Source organism: Microtus oregoni, unplaced genomic scaffold, assembly GCF_018167655.1.
Source record: "Microtus oregoni isolate MIOR12 unplaced genomic scaffold, Mior012 000113F_ref0000058, whole genome shotgun sequence".
NCBI classification, from domain to species: domain Eukaryota; kingdom Metazoa; phylum Chordata; class Mammalia; order Rodentia; family Cricetidae; genus Microtus; species Microtus oregoni.
Window position 1 is genome coordinate 2,940,028 of NW_024544742.1, and position 22,905 is coordinate 2,962,932.

The 22,905-nt window shown below is 36.6% G+C and overlaps 1 protein-coding gene across 1 annotated transcript in view; it reads left to right on the plus strand.

Moving 5' to 3' along the window:
- Positions 1 to 22,905, plus strand: part of LOC121443862 (probable ubiquitin carboxyl-terminal hydrolase FAF-X) — a gene marked incomplete at its 3' end in the record, with an annotated part of 122,774 nt that overhangs the window by 86,685 nt on the left and 13,184 nt on the right. The window contains exons 19-25 of the mRNA XM_041645613.1: positions 706 to 855; positions 2,510 to 2,630; positions 6,280 to 6,410; positions 6,577 to 6,855; positions 9,615 to 9,740; positions 12,906 to 13,031; positions 14,059 to 14,228. Coding sequence (XP_041501547.1) covers positions 706 to 855; positions 2,510 to 2,630; positions 6,280 to 6,410; positions 6,577 to 6,855; positions 9,615 to 9,740; positions 12,906 to 13,031; positions 14,059 to 14,228 — 1,103 coding nt within the window. The remainder of the gene's footprint in view (positions 1 to 705; positions 856 to 2,509; positions 2,631 to 6,279; positions 6,411 to 6,576; positions 6,856 to 9,614; positions 9,741 to 12,905; positions 13,032 to 14,058; positions 14,229 to 22,905) is intronic.

A 22,905-nucleotide genomic window follows, 5' to 3' on the forward strand; every position in this document is an offset into this window, starting at 1 on the left:
CTGCCACAGGCCAAAGCAGCTTCTTTATTAACCAATGGTAATAAAACGTATTTGTGGCATACAGAGGAAAATCCCACATCAAGTTATCTTATAAATAACCAGGTAGCTACTAATGTGATATTGCACACTTTAATTCCATCATGTGGTAGACTGAGGTTAATCTGCTTACCGAGTGGATCTCTATTTATGCTAGCCTGGTTTATATACTAAATTACAGGCCTGTCAGACCTACAGAGTGAGGTTATTTCTCAAAAAGTAATTAAATTCAATATAAAAGGAGAGATGTCAGAGGACTTTAGATAAAGGAAATAAACTATGATCTTCCTGATAGGTCCAAGAATTACATACAAGAAAATAATTTCATACCTACTGATCATTTGCAGATGTTCTTCTTTTCACGGTCCACCAAACTATATATTTATAAATTTTATATATCATTTGCATTGCATTCTGTTATATAAATAATCTAAAGATATTATAGACTTTCCAAAAGGTATACTGATGATAGATGACTTTACGATTTATGGAATTTAATATATAACAGTATTCTGCAGACAGTCTTCCAAGCATAGGAAAAGTTCATATTATAATAATTTTTTAATGTGCTCTCAAAAATAATCTTGAAAGAATAGCCTTTTTTATTTCTTGGTTCTGTATTTTGTACAAAAAAATCATCTTCATTATTGAATATATTATTATTTTCAGGTAATTACTGCCAAGCTTATACAAATAAATTCCAACATGCCTTCAAGTCCTGATAGCTCATCTGATTCTTCTACTGGATCTCCTGGAATCTACTGTCGTAACTACAGTGATGTTCTCATTCTAGAGATGGAAAGTTGTTTACCTAGTGTGGTAAGTAATTACTATATAAAGAGGAAATTTTCTTTTAGGGAGATGATATAAAATATTCCTGTTTCGAAGTTTAAAGTTTTACATGTAGGTGAAAAAAATTAAAGATTATAAAGTTGATAACTTTTAATTAATTCTAGAAATTAATGATTATAATTTAGTTGTAATACCTTCTGCAGGTCTTTTTAGTCAGTGCATTCTCAAGAATACGTATGCACACACATATGCACATAATTAAGTCTCGAAGTATGTAACAATATTTTTAGTCTTTGAATTAGTACTGTTTCAAAGAACAAAATACATGCTCAAATTAAATCTTAGCTGTAAATATGTTTTACTAAGGTTGTAAATAATTACTTAGTTATGACAAAAGAAATGTGCCCTGCTTTTAAATTAGCTCTTTTCATCCTTTTTTTAAAAATTAGTATCTCTAATTTTTCTACCAACTTGGTTGTTGTTTGTACTCCTGTTGAACATATGAATGTATTTTAGTTACTCTTCTGCCTCCGTGTCAAAAGCACCCATGATCAAAGCAACTTGCAGAGTTTATTTGAGACGTACATCTCAGAGGATACATGACAGTTGTTGTGGCAAGCGTGTTACTATAGCACACATCTTGAGGCACAACTCAGGCACAAGGGCTCACTGGGAATGAATAGAGTTGGGAAACCTTGGTGTCGGTCCTCAGTAACACATCGTTGTAAAAAAAAAAAGTCACACCTCTTATAATGACATATTTAAGTCTGTAGGGAATATTCTGATTGAAACCTCCACAGTAAGCAAAATTTCCTTTGCATTAGAGTGGCATAAGATACAATAATTTACGAATAATAGATTATCATAGAAAAATTACTATTTGAAAACACTGTGAATGAAGCATACTTTTTGTATTATAAACAACCAGAGGATAATGACTGAGCTTTGTACAACACCTTTTAACTCAAGTACTGGGAGGACAAAGAATGTTATGCCTTTGAGTTAGAGGCCATTGTAGTCAACACATTATGTTTTTTAGGCCTAAAAGGGCTAACTAAATTTTTTTAAGAACCAGATTTATAAAACTGAAAAGATTAAGGAAGAACATCCTCAAACTGAGTAACCACTTTCAAATGAAAATTTAGTTTCCGCTAGGAAAGTGAAGAAAACTCTTATGGGTGGATGACATGCCCAGTGTTAAAAGACAAACAGAAAACCAGTTCAGCATCATCTTAGGAAGTTCCTTTTCCTACAGTATTGTGTCAGGGCTTTTTTCTTTTGTGTTTTGTTGTTGTTGTTGTTTGTTTTATTTTTGGTTATTGTTGTTGATGATGATGATGATGATGATGATTTGGTTTTTTTAATATTATCCTTTTTAAAGTATTTTTTTTCTTTTTTGTTTTTATTTACCCTGCATGTCTTTTTGTGTATAGATAATTGATTCTTGTTTTTCATTTTTATAGGATTCCTTTATGAATGAATGGGACTCTGTGTCTGTATCTCTTTCTCGAGCCTTTCCTCGGGTTCATTTCCTTCTGCTTGATTGTTAAGAGATTGTTTCAGTAAGATATGTACTAGGTGCAAATATAAGTTTTAAGGACACTTAGTAGTTAACTTGTTAATAAAAGCCTTATAGTGTCTGATTTATCCAGCTATATATTTTATTTGTTCCATTTTCTAGATAATGTCACTGCAGCCCAGATATATATCTTTCCTTTGGCAAGTTGCAGACTTAGGTAGTGCGTTGAATAAGCCAGCTCTTAGAGATGGAGCCAGAATACTCATGAAACTTATGCCACCAGGTAAGTAAACAATCCAGTCAGTAAGAGTACTTATGAAACTTATGCCACCACATAAGTAATCAATCCATCCAGTGATATTCATGACTACCAAATAACTAATAGATAAAAAGGAAAATATCAAACTCTATTAATTTGTATTGTGTGTAGTGTTACATATGTGTTTCTACATAATTGTTCTTGAATAGTTCATTGGGTTGAAAAATGATTTGGGACCCTATCATTTTATATCTACTATTTTGTAAAATATTTTCGCTAGTTTAGGAATTACAGGCTGTTCGTAGACCCAAGATGAATGACTTATTACCTTCCGTTATTATCTCAAAGGAAAACAACTTTCAAACTTTAGCTCTTATTGTTGCATATACTGTTGCCTCTTTTTCTTTCTAAACATTTATTCTTTTAAGATAGATTTCTCTTTTATTTTGAGATTATAATTACATTATTTCTTCATTTCATTTCTTTGACCCATAAGTTCCCAAACAAGCCACCTTGATCTCTTTCAAATTCTTGGCCTTTTGTTTTTTTTAAATTGCTACATACATATGTGTGAGTTTCGGGGGGGGTAGGGATGGGGAGCTTTTGTACATATTCCTAAATATAACCTGCTCAATCTCTATAATGTTACTTGTATGCTTGTTTTCCAGACTGATTTTTACTGGTGTTGGATAATGAAATACTTTGTTCTTCCTTGGGGAAGGAAGCACTGGGGGCACAAAAGCAGTTGACTCTTTTGAGTTAGAAGCCAACCTAAGACAGTATATTAAGTTTTTTAGGCCTACTGATGTAGGTGTTGCTTTCTATGTGTTGCTTTCATTGGTTAATTAATAAAGAAACTGCCTTGGCCCTGATAGGACAGAAAATTAGGTAGACGGAGTAGACAGAACAGAATGTTGGGAGAAAGAAGCCTAGTCAGGCAGTCGTCATGATTCTCCTCTCGGAGGCAGACACAGGTTAAGAATCTCCCTGGTAAGCCACCAGCTCGTGGTGCTACACAGATTATTAGAAATTGGTTAATTAAGATGTGAGAGTTAGTCAATAAGAGGCTAGAACTAATGGGCCAAGCAGTGTTTAAAAGAATACAGTTTCGGTGTAATTATTTCGGGTAAAGCTAGCCGGGTGATAGGAAGCACCCCGCTGCTCCTTCTACAGCCTACAGCGGTTAATTTAATTTTTTAGGAACATATTTATAAAACTGAAAAGATTAAGAAGAGAGATCACCAAACTGATAACCACTTCCATATGAAAATTTAGTTTCCTCTAAGATAGTCTCACTGGTGAAGCAAAATACTCAAGTGTGGATTGTGTATTTCTCCATTCTCAGCCTTCCTTAGTTTACTTTAGTTCTTTGTGTATGAGCGAGGACTCATGGGCTTTCCCCTATGTTCTTTGATATGTCTTTAGTATTTTCCTTGTTTAGCTCATATTTAGGGAGTTATTATGGCGAGACTTTGAGTATTCCTGGAAGAAGAAGACTCGCAACAAATATGCTATTCCTCTGGCTCCTTTTCTACAATTGTCCTTAGCCTTAGGTTTGAAGTAGTGTTGTAAATGTATTTTTGGAAACTGTCTTTACATCTCTGCATTTTTACTTGTAATTTTCTATAGTGGTCTCCATCGTTTGCAAACATAAATTTCCTTTTTGGGGCTGGGAACCGCACAGTTTTAAAGATTTTATTTTTCTATATAAATACTGTTCCATGGTATATAATGTACCACAGTTGTTCTCCTTTAATCAGTTGCAAGGCACTCATGTGTTTCCATTTTCTAGTTGTGAATAGAGCAGCAGTAACAGGGCTGAGCAAGCATTTGTAGAGTAGGTTGTTACTTCCTTTGGGCATATACCAAGGAATGGTAAATCTGGGTCATATAGTTGATTTATTTCTAACTTTTTGAGAATTTACGACAGTGATTTCCAGAGAGGCTGGACCAGTTTGTGGCTCCACAAACTGTAAATGAGTGGAATTTATTTTGTATTTGCCAACTAATACTGGCCATCTTCTTCTACATTGGTGCATGGTAGATATATTTGATTATATTCCATTGAAGAAAATGATTTTTTTCTTTGTCATTGTTAAGAATATTTCCTAATGCCAGCTCTCTGCCAGTGCAAAAATCCCAATCAAGCCAAAGTAAAGGATATCCAGGTTTAATGGGATTTCTGCTCTCTCAGGTGTCCCTAGAGGAACTGGGAAGCCACCAGTTCAACCATGGGAGTCACGGGGGAGAGGGGTGACACCACAGAGGGACTCTCTGTGGAGCAGTTTAAATAGACTGGGAGGTTTGGCGGGTTGCCTTCACACTCCTCTGGGGATGGGCAAAGGCTTGGCAAGCAACCTTGACCCTCCTCAGGGGAGGGGTCAAGGTTTTGGCGGGCTACCTTGACACTCCTCCAGGGAGGGGTCAAGGTTTGGCAGGCAACTTAAAGTCAACTGACATCCATTCCAAATAGCATCTTGGTTTTAGGTGTTGGACCCCATCTGGCTTGAATTTGTGCAGGTCTTGTACATGCTGCCACACTCTGAGAGTTTCTGTCTGTGCCAGTTAAAGTATATCTGCAAAACAGTGCTTCATTGGAGTTGTTTATCACCTTTGGCTCAAAATTTTTCTGCATTGTCCAATGGTGGATGTCGTTGTTAATTCCCATCTACTGCAAAAAGAATCTCCTTTAACCAGGGTTGATCAAGACACTGACCTATGAATATACCAGTTTTAGTAGTCATCTTATTAATAAGTTCCCTCTAGCACAATAATGTTAGTTTTTTTTTTATCTAGTCTATCTAGTCTCATGTTCTTGTCCATTTGAGCTATATCAGATATGGGTTCCATCTCATGGTGATTAGTTAGTCTTATAACATAGTGCTACTATTGCACATATTGTAAGTCATAGGGTGTTTAACTGGGTTATGCTGATGAGTATCTTCCGATACCATGTTTATTAGTTAGTATGTGGTGAACCTTCTGGATACTGGCTTGATTAATGTTCAGTGACATAAAGTCCTTTCTTTAGTGATGAAGATTCATGTTAAGTTGTATATAACATTTGTCTTAGTTACTGTTCTGTTTCTGTAAGAAGATTAGATAAGAAAACACGTGATTAGGAGCTTGCTTGTAGGTTCAGAGGTGTGTCCATGATCATTTTGGTTTGTGTACATGGCAACAGACAGGCAGATGTAGCACTGATGTAGTGCCTGCGAGCTTACATCTGATCCACAAGCACAATGCACAAGCACAATTCATCTCAGTGGTGGATGAATAAGAATCGGTTGATTAGAGGTCTGTTTATAAAAACTTTCCTACATATTTGATATAACATTTGATTTTATACCTCACGTTAGTAATCATTTGTTATATTACACACTGTTATGTGCAACTATCAAACATATGTGCTTGCAGAGGGCCTGGGTTCAGGTCTGAGTACCTACATGGTGGCTTTTAGTATCTATAGCTCTTGCAGGGTAAGTGCGAGATGATGTTCTCTTCTGGACTCCTGAATACCAAGCACAGATGCAGTGCCCTTTAGTACATGTAGGCAAAGCATACACATAAAATTAAATCTAAATATTTTGTTTTATGTTAAATAAAAGTATAACAATCCAACATAAAGTATCAGGAATTTATGAATTGCATTTTGTCCCTTTTTTTTTTACAGATAGCACAACTATAGAAAAATTGAGAGCTGTGTGTTCAAAACATTCGAATCTTAGAGAAAACCAATTTGGTCAGTCTCTTGACTCGCTTTTCTTTGGTTCTTCTGCCTCCCAAGTTCTATACTTAACAGAGGTTTGTTTTTCTTTGCGAAAAAATATTTTGTAGACTGTTATGAAATTAAGAGGACACCTAAGATTGTAAAGCAACATTTTAATCAAGTGCAAATGTGAGAAGAAATAAATGTCACTAAATTTTTAAAAATATATAACTTGTAATACTTTTTCCTCCCTTCCTGTAGGTAATTTATACCTTGTTAATGCCTGCTGGTGCCGCTCTTGCTGAGATTTCCTTGGATTTTCAGTTTCACTTCTTGAAAAGTGGTGGCTTACACCTTGTACTGAGAATGCTGATAGAAAATAACTTCTTGCCAAATACAGATGTTGAAACTCGTAGAGATGCTTACTTCAGTGCCCTTAAAATAGCCAAACTATTATTAACTACAGTTGGCTATGGCCATGTCCAGGCTATAGCAGAATCTTGCCAGCCTGTTGCAGATGGTACAGATCCTAAAACACCGGTAATATATTTTAACAAATAATATGTTATTTATCCTACGTCTTTAATTCTTGAAGATAAATTCACTGACTAGGTATAATAAAGATTTTCGTCTATTTAGTTCTTTATACTAAAAGTCCAAATAGTAGTATGTCATATTTCTTGTTTCTCTGCTTCTCATTTTTTACTTATTTAAAGTTTCAAGTAACCCGAAACCTAACTTTTTAAACACATACCTCAATTAAGTCTAAAAATAAATCTTATTAAAAGATTTAAATATACAAACATTTTAGATCTGTTGTAAACGTTGAGCTGAAGTTAAAATTGAGCTCATGCACTTAAATTGTAAATTACTAATGTATTAATGATTAGAAATAAAGTAGATATCATTTTTAAACATGTTTAGAAATATCCCTATATATGTGAAAAATGTTAATCAGAGAAGTTTGAGCAATAAGTAGAAGTCTAATACTTGAAATTTTACTCTAATTTATTTCAACATAAAATGTCATTTTATTCAAAATAAGGCAAATAAAATAACAGCTGTGATAGGCTTCAGAATGATATTTCTGGGACAGTATTAGCAAAATTGTCAGAGCATTCATGAAATAAGATTCATACCAGTAATCACTGAAAATACTAATAGGTAACATGTTTATGGATTTATGGTAACATGTTCATGTGGATTTATATATTTTGAAACAGTTTCTCTTTAAAAAGTAAAACCAGTGTGAATTATACTTTCATATATACTAAACATTAATTAAGACTTTTTCCGTTGTAAGGTTAAATTCTTTAATTTTGAAGTTCATATATATTTTTACCCAAATAAAATGTAGCTTTTTTTTGTTTTTCATAATTTTAGACACAGGATATTTAAAGATCCATAAAGGCAGTTCTGTGTATCTTTACAAGATACAATTTTATTATATCTTTTTCTTGTTGTATATTGAAAATTATACCACAGGCTGGTAAAGATGGCTCTGCAAGTACAGGTATTTTTTTTTGCCAAAGCTTATAAGGACCCAAGTTCAGTCTCCTCAGAGATTGGGTGAAAAGAAACGACTTACCTTTCTGCTCTCCCAACATACACACATACATACATTGATATAATTTAAAATAAATAATTATACAACAAAGACTGAGGAATTACCAACCTACAATCACACTGTGTTCAATTAGAGAGCTAAAAGCAATGACAGGTTTGTAATTATTTACTTATTGCCAAACCACTTGCTTGGTTTGCAATAGACAGATGAATAGAAGATTATTGATAGATAAAAAAGTAAATGATTTTTTCCCTAAATTTTAATTTTTAAGTAAAACATTTATGTACTAGTTAGTTTCTTTTTGAGTTTCAAAACTAGGGGTTTTTTGGTTTGGTTTTCTTTTTTTTTTTTTTTTTGGTTCGGTAAGTTTTTGAGTGTCAGTCATCTTGTGTATCTCACTAAGACGTTCAGACAACCTTGAATGGTTGGAAGTTCCTATTTTCTGCTGTAGTAGAAATGAGCTAAGATTTTCAATGAAATATGCTATACTTTAAAATCTGTACCGGATGGATTTTTAATACAACAGATCCTCATAAATAGGCTGAAGTATCAAAACTACTTTACTGTGTATGGAACTTTGTATATGTAAAATATTTTTAGGTTCTCTAGTTAAAGAAATTTGTGAGTACTAGACTTTTGTATTTGTTTTGCCTACTTTATTAGTACAGTATGTACACACTCTAAATTTATTTAAGACAGTTATTAAAATATTCTTAGCACATATATTCATATGCCTGTAATGGCAGCTCTTGGGAACCTCAGGCAGGAAAATTACAAGTCCAAACCCACCTTGGGCTATATCAGGAATTCAAGGCCAGCCTGGGACAAACAGCCAGACCCTGTCTGTAAAATAACAGCAAAAAAATAGCAATATGACTTTTAGAAAAATTTTACAGTGAGAGTAATATTTATAGAGCGTTAGACTTTGAGAAATTTTGTTTCTTAGTAGTTATGATTACAAGAGTACACGTAGTCATGAATATAAGAAATGTTATAAACAAAGTTAATTATCACAATAGGTAAAAGTATACAGATTTCAGGAATCAAAGGATTTTTACAGTGTGTATGTGTAACACATGTATATTCATGTTTATATGTATATATGTGGGTATTCGTGTGGAAGCTAGAGGTTGACATTCGGTGTTTTTGTTAACAACTCCACCTTAAGTAGAGGTCAGATCTGCCATTTGAACTCAGCAATCGCCATTTAGCTAGTCTGTATAACTGGCTTTCTGGGGATTTTCTGTATGCTTTTTGTGTAGACTAAGCTACCACATCTTCCAGGATTTAGGTAGGTCCTGGGTATCTATAGACACTATTATTTTTCGGCAAGCACATTACATTGAACCATGTTTTTGACCCTGAAGGACTTTATCTGCTAACCTTCAGCCTTCTCTAAATAGACATAACCATCTGTTGAAAACTGAAGGCCTGTGAGAAGAGGCAGCCCAGAGATGTGTCAAATGTTAGTTCAGAGTCGTACTTTTTAAACCTTGCCATGGTAATTAAACTGAAATGTAGGCACAATATATTTGTTTTATCTAAAATTGAAATTTATAGAGGTTTTTATTAAAATGACAGGCAACTTAGAAAGGAAATGCATAATATTGACAGACTTAAATGCTTTTATTTAAGTAAACTTAAATTCTAGCAAATAGAATTCTTAAGAAGTGATAGTTGAATACTTGATTTGGGAATATTACATACAAATTTTTGAATTTTTTTCTTCCAGATTAACCAGGTTATTCATGATCAAGCTGTGGTGCTACAAAATGCCCTTCAGAGCATTCCTAATCCTTCTTCTGGATGCATGCTTAGAAATGTATCAATCCGTCTTGCTCAACAAATACCTGATGTGGTTAGTATCAAACTTTAAAATTACTAGGATTGAGGAGGGCCTTATACTCATAAATGAATAAAACTTAAACAACTTCAAAGTGTTCTGAAATATAACACTTTTACCTCTGTCTTGTTTTTTTATCTGAAATTTCATATTCATAATTTTATCGATTAATTTTGTAAAATTTTAAGTAAAGCATCTTGAGATCCCATTTACTTGTTTTTGTTTTCTGAGTCAGGGTTTCTCTGTGTGGTCCAGGCTGACTTCAAAAATCACAGCAGTCCAGCTGCCTCTGCATCCCAAATACTGGGATTAAAGCCATGTACCACCACTGCCTGGCTGAGATATAGTTTGTAATTCATGAAATAAAGTTTTAGTGGTTATCTAACTTTCTGATATCATCAAAAAACATAACATTTCTGTTATTCCCAAGTTTCTTTTGTGATATTTCTGTAATCATGTGTACTCATAGCATTGTAATCATCTTAAACTTAAATAGCTGGATAATTTAGTTTTAGAATATTGAATTTTTATTTTTTAACTCTTATAAGGAAAACATTTAATTGGGGAGCCTCACTTATAGTTTCAAAAGTTCAGTTCATTATCATTATGGGGTACATGGAAGCATGCATGCAGGCATAGTGCCGACTATATCTTGATATGCAGGCCATAGGAAGACCACTGAAACACTGGGCTACTATCTCGAGCATAGGATGCCTCAGAGCCCACACCCACAGTGACACACTTCCTTCAAAAAGGTCATATGCACTCCAACAAAGCCATACTTCCTAACAGTACTACTTCCTTTGAAATTATGGGGGCCAATTACATTCAGACTACCACATTCCACTCCTGACCCTCATAAGCTTGTAACAATATCATAATGCAAAACTGATTTCAAAAGTCCCCATTATATGGAGGGAGTCCCTTGTTTGTTTGGGCTGCCCAGCTAGCTTATACCTGAAATAACCACACGGAAACTGTATTAGTTAAAACACTGCTTGACCATCAGCTCTAACTTCTTATTGGCTAACTCTTTTTTTTTAGTTTTTTAAATTTATTTATTTAACATTTCCACCTCCTATCCTCCCTTTCCCCTCCCATTCCTCCCTCTCCCCCTCCTCCTCACTCTCCAGTCCTAAGAGAGGTCAGGGTATCCTGCCTTGTGGGAAATCCAAGCCACCCCCGATCCAGGTATAGTAAGATGTGCATCCAAACAGACTAGGCTCCCAAAAAGCCAGTATATGCTGTAGAATCAAAATCCAGTGTCATTATCATTGGCTTCTCAGTCTACCCTCGTTGTCAGCACATTCAGAGAATCCAGTTTGATCACATGCTCGTTCAGAACTCTTACATATTAGTTTAACCCATCTCCATTAATCTGTGTATCGCCAAGTGGCAGTGGCTTAATCGAGATTCTAACCGGCATTAATCACAGGCAGAGGATCCATGGCTTCTCTGACTCTACCTTCTTCCTCCCACGATTCAGTTCTATGTCCTGCCCTATCAACTAGGCCAAGGCCGTTTCTTTATTCATTAACCAATGAAAGCTACACACAAACAGAAGGAACTCCTACACCACCTCATATTCTATCACAGTCTCGACAAGGTTTTAAAATCCAAAGTTCAAAGTCTCTTCTGAGATTCATGCAATCTCTTGACAGTAATCACAAAATGAAAATCAAAATTCAGATCACAGCTGGGTGGCAGTGGCTTTAATCTCACCTTTAATCTCAGTACTCAGGAGGCAGAGGCAGGATGATCTCTGAGTTCGAGGCCAGCCTGGTTTACAAGAGCTAGTTCCAGGGCAGGCACCAAACCTACAGAGAAACCTTGTCTTGAAAATCCCCCTGCCCCCAAAAAAAGCAGATCACATCTTTCCAACATATAATGGCACAGGATATACATTATCATTCCAAACATAGGGAGGAAAGCATAGTAAGTAAATACTTGGCCAAAGCATGGCCAAAAACCAGCCAGGCCAACTCCTAACTTGGCATCTCCATTTCTGTGGTCAAATGTTCTTCAGATCTCCAACTCTTTCTCAGCTTTGTTGACTGCAACACACACTTTCTCTTGGGCTTGTTTCACTCCCTATTAGCAGCCTTACTCAATAGGTATTCCACAGCTCTGGCATTTCTAACACATTGGGTTCTCCAAGGCAACTCAGGCTTCAACTTCACAGCTGCACAAAATGGCCTCTCTGGGCCTCCCTCCATTCAGGGACATAACCTAGACACATGCCTGGCCTCAGCAGCTTTCTTTAAGTACAGACATAAATTCTGTAATCCATTTCTTCCACCCTTAAATCTAAAGCCAGACCCCATGTTGGCAAGGCTACCAAATTCTGCTGCTTGCTAGGTATGGAACATGGCCCTCTCATTCAATTACATCTTCACCGCCTTTTGTCCTTCACTGTCTAAACTTGGCTGTACTGAAACTGGATCTTTAGACCTGGTTGGCTTCTAACTCAGAGATCTTCCCTCAAGTATTGAAGTTTTAAAAATAGGAATTTCAAATATAAGTAATATGTTTGCATCATTCACCTTTTTTCTACTTTCTCTAATTCCTATTATGTCTCTTCCTCATGCCTTCTCAAATTCATGGGTTCTTAGTCTTTAAGTGTGTGTGTGTGTGTGTGTGTGTGTGTGTGTGTGTGTGTGTGTTGATACAGTACAACTTGCTGAAATTATTTTTGCCAATGTTTTGGTTAACCTAATGACACTCGTTCATGCAAAATACTGGTTGCCCCACTCAGAAACTATTATCGCCTGTAGCGTGTTTGCGAGGGATTAAGTCTGTGAGAACTGCCCTCATCCACATTGGCATGTGAATTGGTGTTGTCTTTTTTTTCTTTGTCGACTGTTGTTGAGGTCTCTTGGGCGGAGCTTCTTTGTCATCCATAAAAGTCTATCTCACAGTAGACACCCCCATTTAGTTTTTCTGGCACTAAGAATTCTTTAGATTACCTCATTTTTAATTTCTCCTGAGCCTTAGGTACAAGGATCATATTATAAATGTATCAGTTGGGGTTGACCACACTACTATCACCATTAAAGTAGCCCATCATGTATTTTGATGTTTTGAAGCTCATTTCTGATTTGACAATGGAAAAGATTTTTTTATTCTGGTTATTTCACTTTATTGTTATGGTTAACATACTTAGTACTCATTGTTTTGCAGGCCTCGAGATATATACCTGACATACATGCTATTAGAGCTATACAAAAAATTGTCTGGGCATCAGGATGTGGATCATTAGAGCTAATATTTAGTCTAAATGAAGATATCACAAAAACTTATGAGATGGTAAGAATTAGAACAAAAACAACAGTCCTTTTAAGAAATACTACATAGCCAGGCTTTAGTGGCACACGCCTTTAATCCCATCCCAGGCAGGTGGTTCTGTGCGTTCAAGGCCAGCTTGGTCTACAAGAATGCTGCATAATTTTCACTTTAGTTAAATCTCTGTTATATATATTATATTTGAAAACCAAGTCACTTGTTTATTTTATTTTTCCTTTTTTGTTGTTGTTGTTTGTTTGTTTTTTTTGTTTTTCAAGACAGGATTTCTCTGTAGTTTTTGGAGTCTGTCCTGGAACTAGATCTTGTATACCAGGCTGGTCTCAAAACTCACAGAGATCCGCCTGCCTCTGCCTCCTGAGTGCTGGCATTAAAGGCGTGCACCACCACAGCCCTGCCTCTTGATTATTTAGGCTATTATGTGAGGTTTTTATTGTCATATAGCATTTAAATGTTGTCTTAATTGTTTCTATCATTATTTACATGTTATCTCTAGGCCTGTTATCAACAAATTAGCCTCTTGGTAAATAAATTGTGTGTTTCTGGAAATTGTTTTGCTCTGGTTGTAATTACCTGCCCAATTGGTACTTCTGATAATTTTTAATAAATGTTATTTTCAAATAAATTTATTTTTGTATTGAATACATTTTGGTGGTTAGTAGCAAATAAAAACTTTTTGCTACTTATCTTAGGTTTCAGAACTCTTTGTGGTCTCCTCAATATTTTTTTTTAGTGAAAATGGCATTCTGGGTAGGATGTACAACCCTCTTTAGTGTTCTAATTTTCTGAAAAGAGTTATGATTGACACAAAAGTACATCACTTCATTTTTTGGAAAAAAGAAATTGAATAAGTGGATATCACTGATTATGCTTAATTTCATTTAATAGAGCAACACATTAAATATACCAACACTTCAGTAGATACAAGTGAGAAGTAAAAGCTTGTATGTTATACATAGAGAACCAAACTAAAACTTTGATTATGTTTTTATAAATGGACCTTATTAATTTTCTCATGACTATAATTTTACAGACCACCAGTACAATTAGTAGCCCAGAAGTGGAGGATGAACAGCTTTGCTGTGAAGCTTTGGAAGTGATGACATTATGTTTTGCTTTAATTCCAACGGCTTTGGATTCACTTACTAAAGAAAGGTTCTGGCAATCATTTGTCATTGACTTACTATTGTACTGCCCTAGCAAGTAAGTATTCTTAAACTTAATTTAAAGAAAGAGTGATACTATTTAAAATACATTTTGAGGACATATTAAAGGGGTCAGTGATTTTTCATTTTACTTTTTAATTTTTGAGATTGTATTAATTGCATCATTTCTTCAGTTCTTTTCTTTTCCTACCTCCTGTGTACCATTCCTTTTTGTCTTTCAAATTCATGGCCTCATTTGGTGAATTTATATTCCTAAATATAACCTCCTCAGTCTTTATCATTTTTATTCATTTATATATTTTCTGGGCGAATCAGAAAGACTATTCACTCAGCATTTTTTAGTTACTTGTATTTCTTTTTGTATGATATATTGTGGGCTTTACCCAGTCAACTTGATATGTCTGTTGTTCTTACTCAACTCATTTGTAGGCAGTCATTGTTTTGAGCATAGCTTCTTATATTACTGGGAGGGAGAAACAGTCTCATAGTAGACTCCCTGATTCATCTGGTGTTTAAAAATCTTTTTGCCCCCTCTTCTGCAGTGTTCTCTGAGGTTATTCAGGAATAGTCTTGTTGATTTATCCAAAAACCATTTTTGCTTTTAAGTACAACAAGCTAGAAACTGATACATGTTCTTCCTTTGCAAAATCCTATCATTGTCAGTAGATTTTCATGTTTTTTTTTGTTAAAAGCACATAATTGTGTATGTAAATATTAGCGTAGTAGTCTCTTAAGTTGACAGTGCAGACTTTAAGTTTTTTTCAATGTTGTGTCTTAAGAACTACAAGCAAAATCTTATCATTAAAAAATCTTTTAAATAGCCGTGCAGTGGTGGCGCACGCCTTTAATTCCAGCACTCAGGAGGCAGAGGCAGGCGGATCTCTGTGAGTTCGAGGCCAGCCTGGACTACAAGAGCTAATTCCAGGACAGGAACCAAAAGCTACGGACAAACCCTGTCTCGAAAAATTAAAAAAAAAAATCTTTTAAATAATTTTTTAATGTGTCCTTAGGTTGTGATTACTAGTCGTAGTGAGAATTTTTGCATTTCTTTTTAAGGGATATTTGTTTATTGGTTTCGTTGTTGGGTCTTTATATAATTTAGAGTAAGTGTAGCCTCATGAAAAGAATTAGGCAGTATTTCTGTTTCATATCAATTTGAGGAAAATTGCTGTTAATTTTTCTTTCAATATCTAGTAGAATCTTGCAGTGTAAATACCTTGTCCTGGGTTGCTTCTTTATTTTTTTTCTCTTGAGAGACTTAATTAGAATTACAACCAGCATAAACAATATCAAGCAAGAAACGTGATGAATATTTTAATAATTATTCTATCCTAATGAGTTTAAGTCTTGTATAATAAATAACTTGCCAAGTCATGAGAAGAAAGTAACAACAACTGTCTAGTCTTCAACCCCAATGAAGACCCTAGAAGGGAAATAATATTACTTGAGTAAGCCTGAAGTGCAGTCAAGCAACTTTCAAAATGTGCAACAAATGACAGAGACAACTGGATACCTGGACAATCACCCAAAGTCTCATTTGCAACCTTGGAGCAACCAACGTAGGCTAAGGCCTAGTGTAACTGACAGACCATTTTCAGAGGCAGGAAAATTTTCAAACCCGTCTTACCCCATCTTGGCAAGATTTGACAGTCTATTTTCCTTTATCCTGCTTGTCCTGTCCAGACATTGTGCATTTTTTCAGTGGTTGATTCATGGGAAGATTCTTGCCCAAAGTGCAGTGTTTCCATGAAGAAACCAAGCTCCAAGTAGAGTGTCTTCACTGCTCATTGTTCTCTTGGAAATGGATCAGTGTTGCCAGGAACAGTCGTGTCTACCATCAACAGAACCCTAAGTTATTTAATTGACATATTGTACAGCTCTTTAAAGTGCTTGAAGACTACCTGTTTATGCAGAATACAATCTCTAAGTATCTAAATAACCTGAGCAGTCTAACTATAAGTATGACAAACATAGATGACTATTGATCTGTAATTCTTAATACCTATATAACTTAAAGTCTAAGAATTCGTATTAGAATATTATACAATAAACAATAGTGCAACAAATGAGGACAATGACCTCAAAATGTCCTAAAATTGTATCAATATACAAAATGTCTTAAGCAGAGGTAGAAGCTAGCATGCATAAAATATTACAAAAAACTTTGCATAGGTATACAAATATTCTGGATGAAAATTGGGAACATATTCAGTATAATTTAAGTTTGTACATGTCCTCCACAGTGACTGGGATTGATTGGACTATTTTTGGGTAGGGGGCGAGGCGCCCCCCCCCACGAAGGAGTTTCCCGATGGTATCAGGTTGCCTTGTCTGTCTTTTGTTGATCTGCATCCATTGGTCCAATGTCAGCCTTTGCCATACCTTCTACATATACCGGAAGGCTGAGTCCTCCAATTCCTAGAGGAGATACTATTCTTAGGAATTTTTTGCTTTCAATTCCTTCTCAGATGTCCTATTCTACCACAATTAAAACATTTGGCATTAATTTATTAAGTACTCATCTACCATCTGGCTCTGTCACTCCTGTATGTGTACAGTTTTAGATAATCTGTGGGAAATGTCACTAAAGGGTTCTCTCTGGCCCTGTTTGACTCTGATATATGATTCAAATTTTTTCCTAGTTTTTTTTTTCTTGAAAAAAATTTCTGCCTCCTTTTATCCTCCCATTTCCCTCTCCTTCCTACCACTGAACTCCCCCTCCCCCCACTCCTTTCCCCCTTCCTCTCCAGACCGAAGAGCAGTCAGGTGGAAAGTCCAAGGTCCTCCCCCCTCCAACTAGGTCTAGGAAGGTGAGCATCCAAACTAGCTAGGCTCCCACAAAGCCACAACATGAAGTAGGATCAAAACCCAGTGCCATTGTCTTTGGCTTCTCATCAGTCCTCATTGTTCAGAGAGTCCTGTTTTATCCCATACTTTTTCAGTCAAAGACCAGCTTGCCTTGGTGAGCTCCCAATAGATCAGCCTCACTGTCTCAGTGGATGGTTGCACCCCTCACGGTCCTTACTTCCTTGCTCATGTTCTCCCTCCGTCTGCTCCTCATTGGGACCTTGGGAGCTCAGTCCAGTGCTCCAGTGTGGGTCTCTGTCTCTATCTTCATCCATCACCAGATGAAGATTCTATGCTGATATGCAAGATATTCATCAGTGTGGTTGTAGGATAGGGCCATTTCAGGTTCCCTATCTTCAGCTGCCCAAGGCACTAACTGGGGACATTTAGCTGGGCACCTGGGAGCCCCTCTAGGTTCAGGTCTCTTGCCCACCCTAAGTTGGATCCCTTAATTAAGATATATGCTTCCCTGCTCCCATATCCATCCTTCCTTTATCTCAACCATCTCAATTCCCCAAGTTCCCTCCATCCTCCCCTTCGCACTCCTCTATCCCCATCGCCGCTTACCCCTATCCCACCCCACCCCCAAGATCCCAACATTTGCTCGGCAAACTTGTCTACTTCCAATATCCAGCAGGATAACTGTGTTTTTCTTTGGGTTAACCTTCTTCTTTAGCTTCTTTAGGATCACAAATTATAGACTCAATGTCGTTTATTTATGGCTAGAAACCAATTATAAGTGAGTACATCCCATGTTCATCTTTTTGGGTCTGGACACCTCACTCAGGATAGTGTTTTTATTTCCATCCATTTGCTTGTAAAATTCAAGAAGTCATTGTTTTTTTACCACAGAGTAGTACTCTAATGTGTAGATATTCCATACTTTCTTCATCCATTCTTCCAATTAAGTACATCTAGGTTGGTTCCAGGTTCTGGCTATTACAAATAATGCTGCTATGAACATAGTTGAACAGATGATTTTGTCATATGACAGGGCATCTCTTGGGTATATTCCCCAGAGTGGTATTGCTGGGTCCAGGGGTAGTTTGATCCCGAATTTCCTGAGAAACTGCCACACTGCTTTCCAAAGTGGTTGGACAATTTGCATTCCCACCAGCAATGGAAGAGTGTACCCCTTTCTCCACAACGTCACAGCAAAGGCTATCATTGGTGTTTTTGAGTTTAGCCATTCTGACAGCTGTAAGATGATATCTCAGAGTTGTTTTGATTTGCATTTCCCTTATCGTTAAGGAGGTTTAGCATGACCCTAAGTGTCTTTTGGCCATTTGAACTTCTTATGTTGAGAATTCTCTGTTCAGTTCAGTGCCCCATTTTTTAATTGGGTTAATTAGAATTTTAAAGTCTAGTTTCTTGAGTTCTCTATATATTTTGGAGATCAGACCTTTGTCTGTTGCAGGATTGGTGAAGATCTTCTCCCAGTGAGTGGGTTGCCTTTTTGTCTTAGTGACAGTGTCCTTTGATTTACAGAAGCTTCTCAGTTTTAATAGGTCCCATTTATTCAATGTTGCCCTTAATGTCTGTGCTGCTGGGGTTATACATAGGAAGCGATCTCCTGTGCCCATGTGTTGTAGGGTACTTCAAACTTTCTCTTCTATTACGTTCAATGTGTTCTGACTGATAGTGAGGTCTTTAATCCATTTGGACTTGAGTTTTGTGCATGGTGATAGATATGGGTCTATTTTCATTCTTCTACAGGTTGACATCCAGTTGTGCCAGCACCATTTGTTGAAGATGCTTTCTTTCTTCCATTGTATACTTTTAGTGCCTTTCATAAAAATGAGGTTTTCATAGGTTTGTGGGTTAAAATTCGGGTCTTCTATATGATTTCATTGGTCGACTTCTCTGTTATTATGCCAATACCATGCTTTTTCATTGCTGTATCTATGTAACAGAGTTTGAAAACTATTATCTATGTTAATGCCTCCAGAAGTTCCTTTATTGTATAAGATTGTTTTGGCTATCCTGGGTTTTTTTTTTGTTTTTCCATATAAAGTTGATTATTGTCCTCTCAAGATCTGTGAAGAATTTTGATGGGACCTTGATGGGGATTGCATTGAATCTATAAATTGCCTTAGGTAAATTTGCCATTTTTACTATGTTGATCCTCCCAATCCAAGAGCAAGGGAGATCCTTCCATTTTCTGGTATCCTCTTCAATTTCTTTCTTCAATGCCTTAAAGTTCTTGTCAAATAAATTCTTCACTTCCTTGTTTAGAGTTACCCCAAGATACTTTATGCTGTTTGTGGCTATCGTGAAAGGTGAAGCTTCTCTGATTTCGCTCTCTGCTTCAATATCCTTTGTGTATAGGAGGGCGACTGATTTTTTGCAGTTGATCTTGTATCCTGCCACATTACTAAAGGTGTTTATCAGCTGTAGGAGTTCTTTGGTGGAGTTTTTGGGGTCGCTTATATACACTATCATATCATCTGCAAATAACGAAAGTTTATTCCTTTCCAATTCGCATCCGCTTGATCTTCTTATGTTGTCTTAATGCTATTGCAAGAAGTTCAAGCACTATATTGAAGAGGTTTGGAGAGAGTGGACAGCCTTTTCGTGTTCCTGATTTTAGTGGGATGTCTTTGAGTTTCTCTCCATCTAATTAGATTTTAGCTGTCGGCTTGCTGTAAATAGCTTTTATTATATTTACGTATGACCGTTGTATCCCTAATCTCTCCAATACTTTTATCATAAAGGAATGTTGAATTTTGTCAAATGCTTTTTCAGCATCTAATGAAATGATCATATGGCTGTTTTCTTTCAGATTAATTATATGCTGGATTACATTGATAGATTTTCTTTTGTTGAACCAGCCCTTCATCTCTGGGATGAAGCCTACTTGAACATAATGGATAATTTTTCTAATGTGTTCTTGGATTTGGTTTGTCAGTATTTTGTTGAGGATTTTAGCATTAATGTTCATGAGTGAGATTGGCCTGTAATTCTCTTTCTTGGTTGAGTCTTTGTGTGGTTTTGGTATCACAGTAACTGTAGCTTCATAAAAGGAATTTGGCAATGACTCTTCTGTTTCTATATTTTGAAATACATTAAGAAGTATAGGTATTAGGTCTTCTTGGAAGTTCTGGTAGAATTCCGCATTGAAACCATCTGGTCCTGGGCTTTTTTTGTTAGGGAGGTTTTTGATAACAGCTTCTAATTCTTTGCGACTAACAGGTCTATTTAGATTATTCACCTGGTCTACCACCATACCACCCTGAACGCGCGGATCTCGTCTATATTGTTCACTTGGTCCTGTTTTAACTTTTGTATATGGTATTTATCTAAAAACGTGTCCATTTGTTTTACATTTCCCAGTTTTGTGGCATACAGGCTTTTGTAGTAAGATCATTAAATTCAAGGAAGACTTTAATTTCTTTCTTTAGTTCTTCCTTCATCCAGGTGTGGTTCAGCAGTTGACTGTTCAGTTTCATTGTGTTTGTAGGCTTTCTGGGGGTAGCATTGTTGTTGAATTCTAACCTTAATCCATGGTGATCCGATAAGACACAAGTGGTTACTAATATTTTTTTGTAACTGTGTAAGTTAGCTTTGTTACCGACTATGTGGTCGATTTTTGAGAAGGTTCCATGAGCTGCAGAGAAGAAGGTATATTCTTTTCTATTTGGGTGGAAAGTTCTATAGATGTCCGTTAAGTCCATTTGATTCATTACCTCCATTAATTCTCTTATTTCTCTGTTAGGTTTCTGTCTGATTGACCTGTCCATTGGTGAGAGAGGAGTGTTGAAGTCTCCTAATATTAGTGTGTGCGGTTTGATGGCTGGCAATGTTTCTTTTACATACTTGGGTTCTTTTATTTTAGGGGCATAGATATTCAGGATTGAGACTTCGTCCTGATGAATTGTTCCTGATATGAGTATAATATGTCCCTCTCCATCTCTTCTGATTGATTTTAGTTTGAAGTCCACTTTGTTAGAAATTAGTATGGCCACACCTACTTGTTTCTTAGGTCCATTTGCTTGATAAACCTTTTCCCATCCCTTTACTCTGAGTAGGTGCCTGTCTTTGTGGTTGAGGTGTGTTTCTTGTAGACAACAGAATGTTGGATCCTGTTTTCATATCCAGTCTCTTAGCCTGTGCCTTTTTATTGGTGAGTTGAATCCATTGACATTAAGTGATATTAATGACCAGTGATTGTTAACTCCGGTCACTTTTTTGGTAGTAGAGTTTGTGTGTTTCCCTTCCTCGGGTTGTGTTTGTGAAGGGTCTCTAGATGTCTGAGTTATTGTGGAGTCCTTGTTAGTGATTTCCTTCTATTTCTTTCTGTAAGGCTGGATTTGTGGCTACGTATTGTTTAAATTTGTTTTTATCCTGAAAAATTTTGTTTTCTCCGTTTATCGTGAATGATAACTTGGCTGGGTATAGTAGTCTGGGCTTGCATCCATGGTCTCTTCGTTTCTGCGGTACATCTATACAGGACCTTCTGGCTTTCATGCTTTCATGTCAGGTGTGAGTCTGATAGGTTTACCTTTATAAGTAACATGGCCTTTTTCCTTTGCAGCTCTTAATATTCTTTCTTTATTCTGTATGCTTTGTGTTTTGATTATTATATGGCGAGGGTTTTTTTTTTTATTTTGACCCAGCCTATTTTGTGTTCTGTATGCTTCTTGAACCTTCATAGGTATATCTTTCTTTTGGTTGGAAAAGTTTTCTTCTATAATTTTATTAAATATATTTCTGGACCTTTGAGCTGCACTTCTTCTCCTATTATTCTTAGGTTTTGTCTTTTCATTGTGTCCCATATTTCCTGAATGTTTTGTGATGAGAGTTTGTTGGAATGCTGTTTTCTTTGATCAGTGCGTTTATTTTCTCCATGGTATCTTCAGAATCAGAGACTCTTTCTTCTATCTCTTGAATTCTGCTGGTTATGCTTGTTTCTGTAGTCTCTATGCATTTACCTAAATTTTCCATGTCCAGCCGGCCCTCTGTTTGTGTTTTCTTCCTTCCCTCAATGTCATTTTTCAAGTCTTGAACTGTTTCCATTATCTGTTTGATTGTTTTTCCTTGGTTTCCTAGGGTATCATTCACTGACTTACTCAATTCTTCAAACTTTCAGTTATACTTCTCATCCTTTTCTATAAAGGCATTTTTTACATGGTGTTTAAGGGCCTCTGTCACTTTCATAAAGTCAATTTTTTCTGCTTCTTCTTGATTAAGGCATTCATGTCCTCCTGTTGTGAGGTCGCTGGGTTCTGGTGGTTTCATGTTGTTTTTCAGATTGTTGGGTGAATCCTTGCATTGGCACCTGCCCATCTCTTCCTCCAAATGGTCCCCTATGGATCTTCTTTTATAGGATCAGGTCTCCTTGCCCACTGATGTACCTTCCCAGTGATGTCACTCCCCACTGATGGCTCTACTGATGCCTAGATTGGATCTCCGTGCTGCTTGGGTAGCTCGTACACAAAGGGCCTACCTTGCTTGCTGCAGGCAGGCTCTTGAGACAAAGAACTACCATTCTCCTGCTTCAGATTTGGTTCTAGGGCCCGAACAGGCTGAGCTGGGGGATGTTATGTGGCCAAAGAGGGGAGGGAGGCAGAAGGCGGAGGGTTCTGGATGCAAGCTGGGTGGGATAGGAAGAGAGAGGAGGTATCGGGCAGTATATCCCCTGCAGGAAGACCAGGAAGTGTAGGAGGGATGAGGAACATCTGAGTTCCCTGTCCCGGGCTGCTGCCGCGGGTCAGAAACTCACTCACCCCAATACTGGCTTTCCTGGTGCCCATATCGGATCTCCGTGCTGCTTGGGTAGCTCGTACACAAAGGGCCCACCTTGCTTGCTGCAGGCAGGCTATTGAGACAAAGGAACTACCGCCCTCCCACTTTGGATTCGGTCCCAG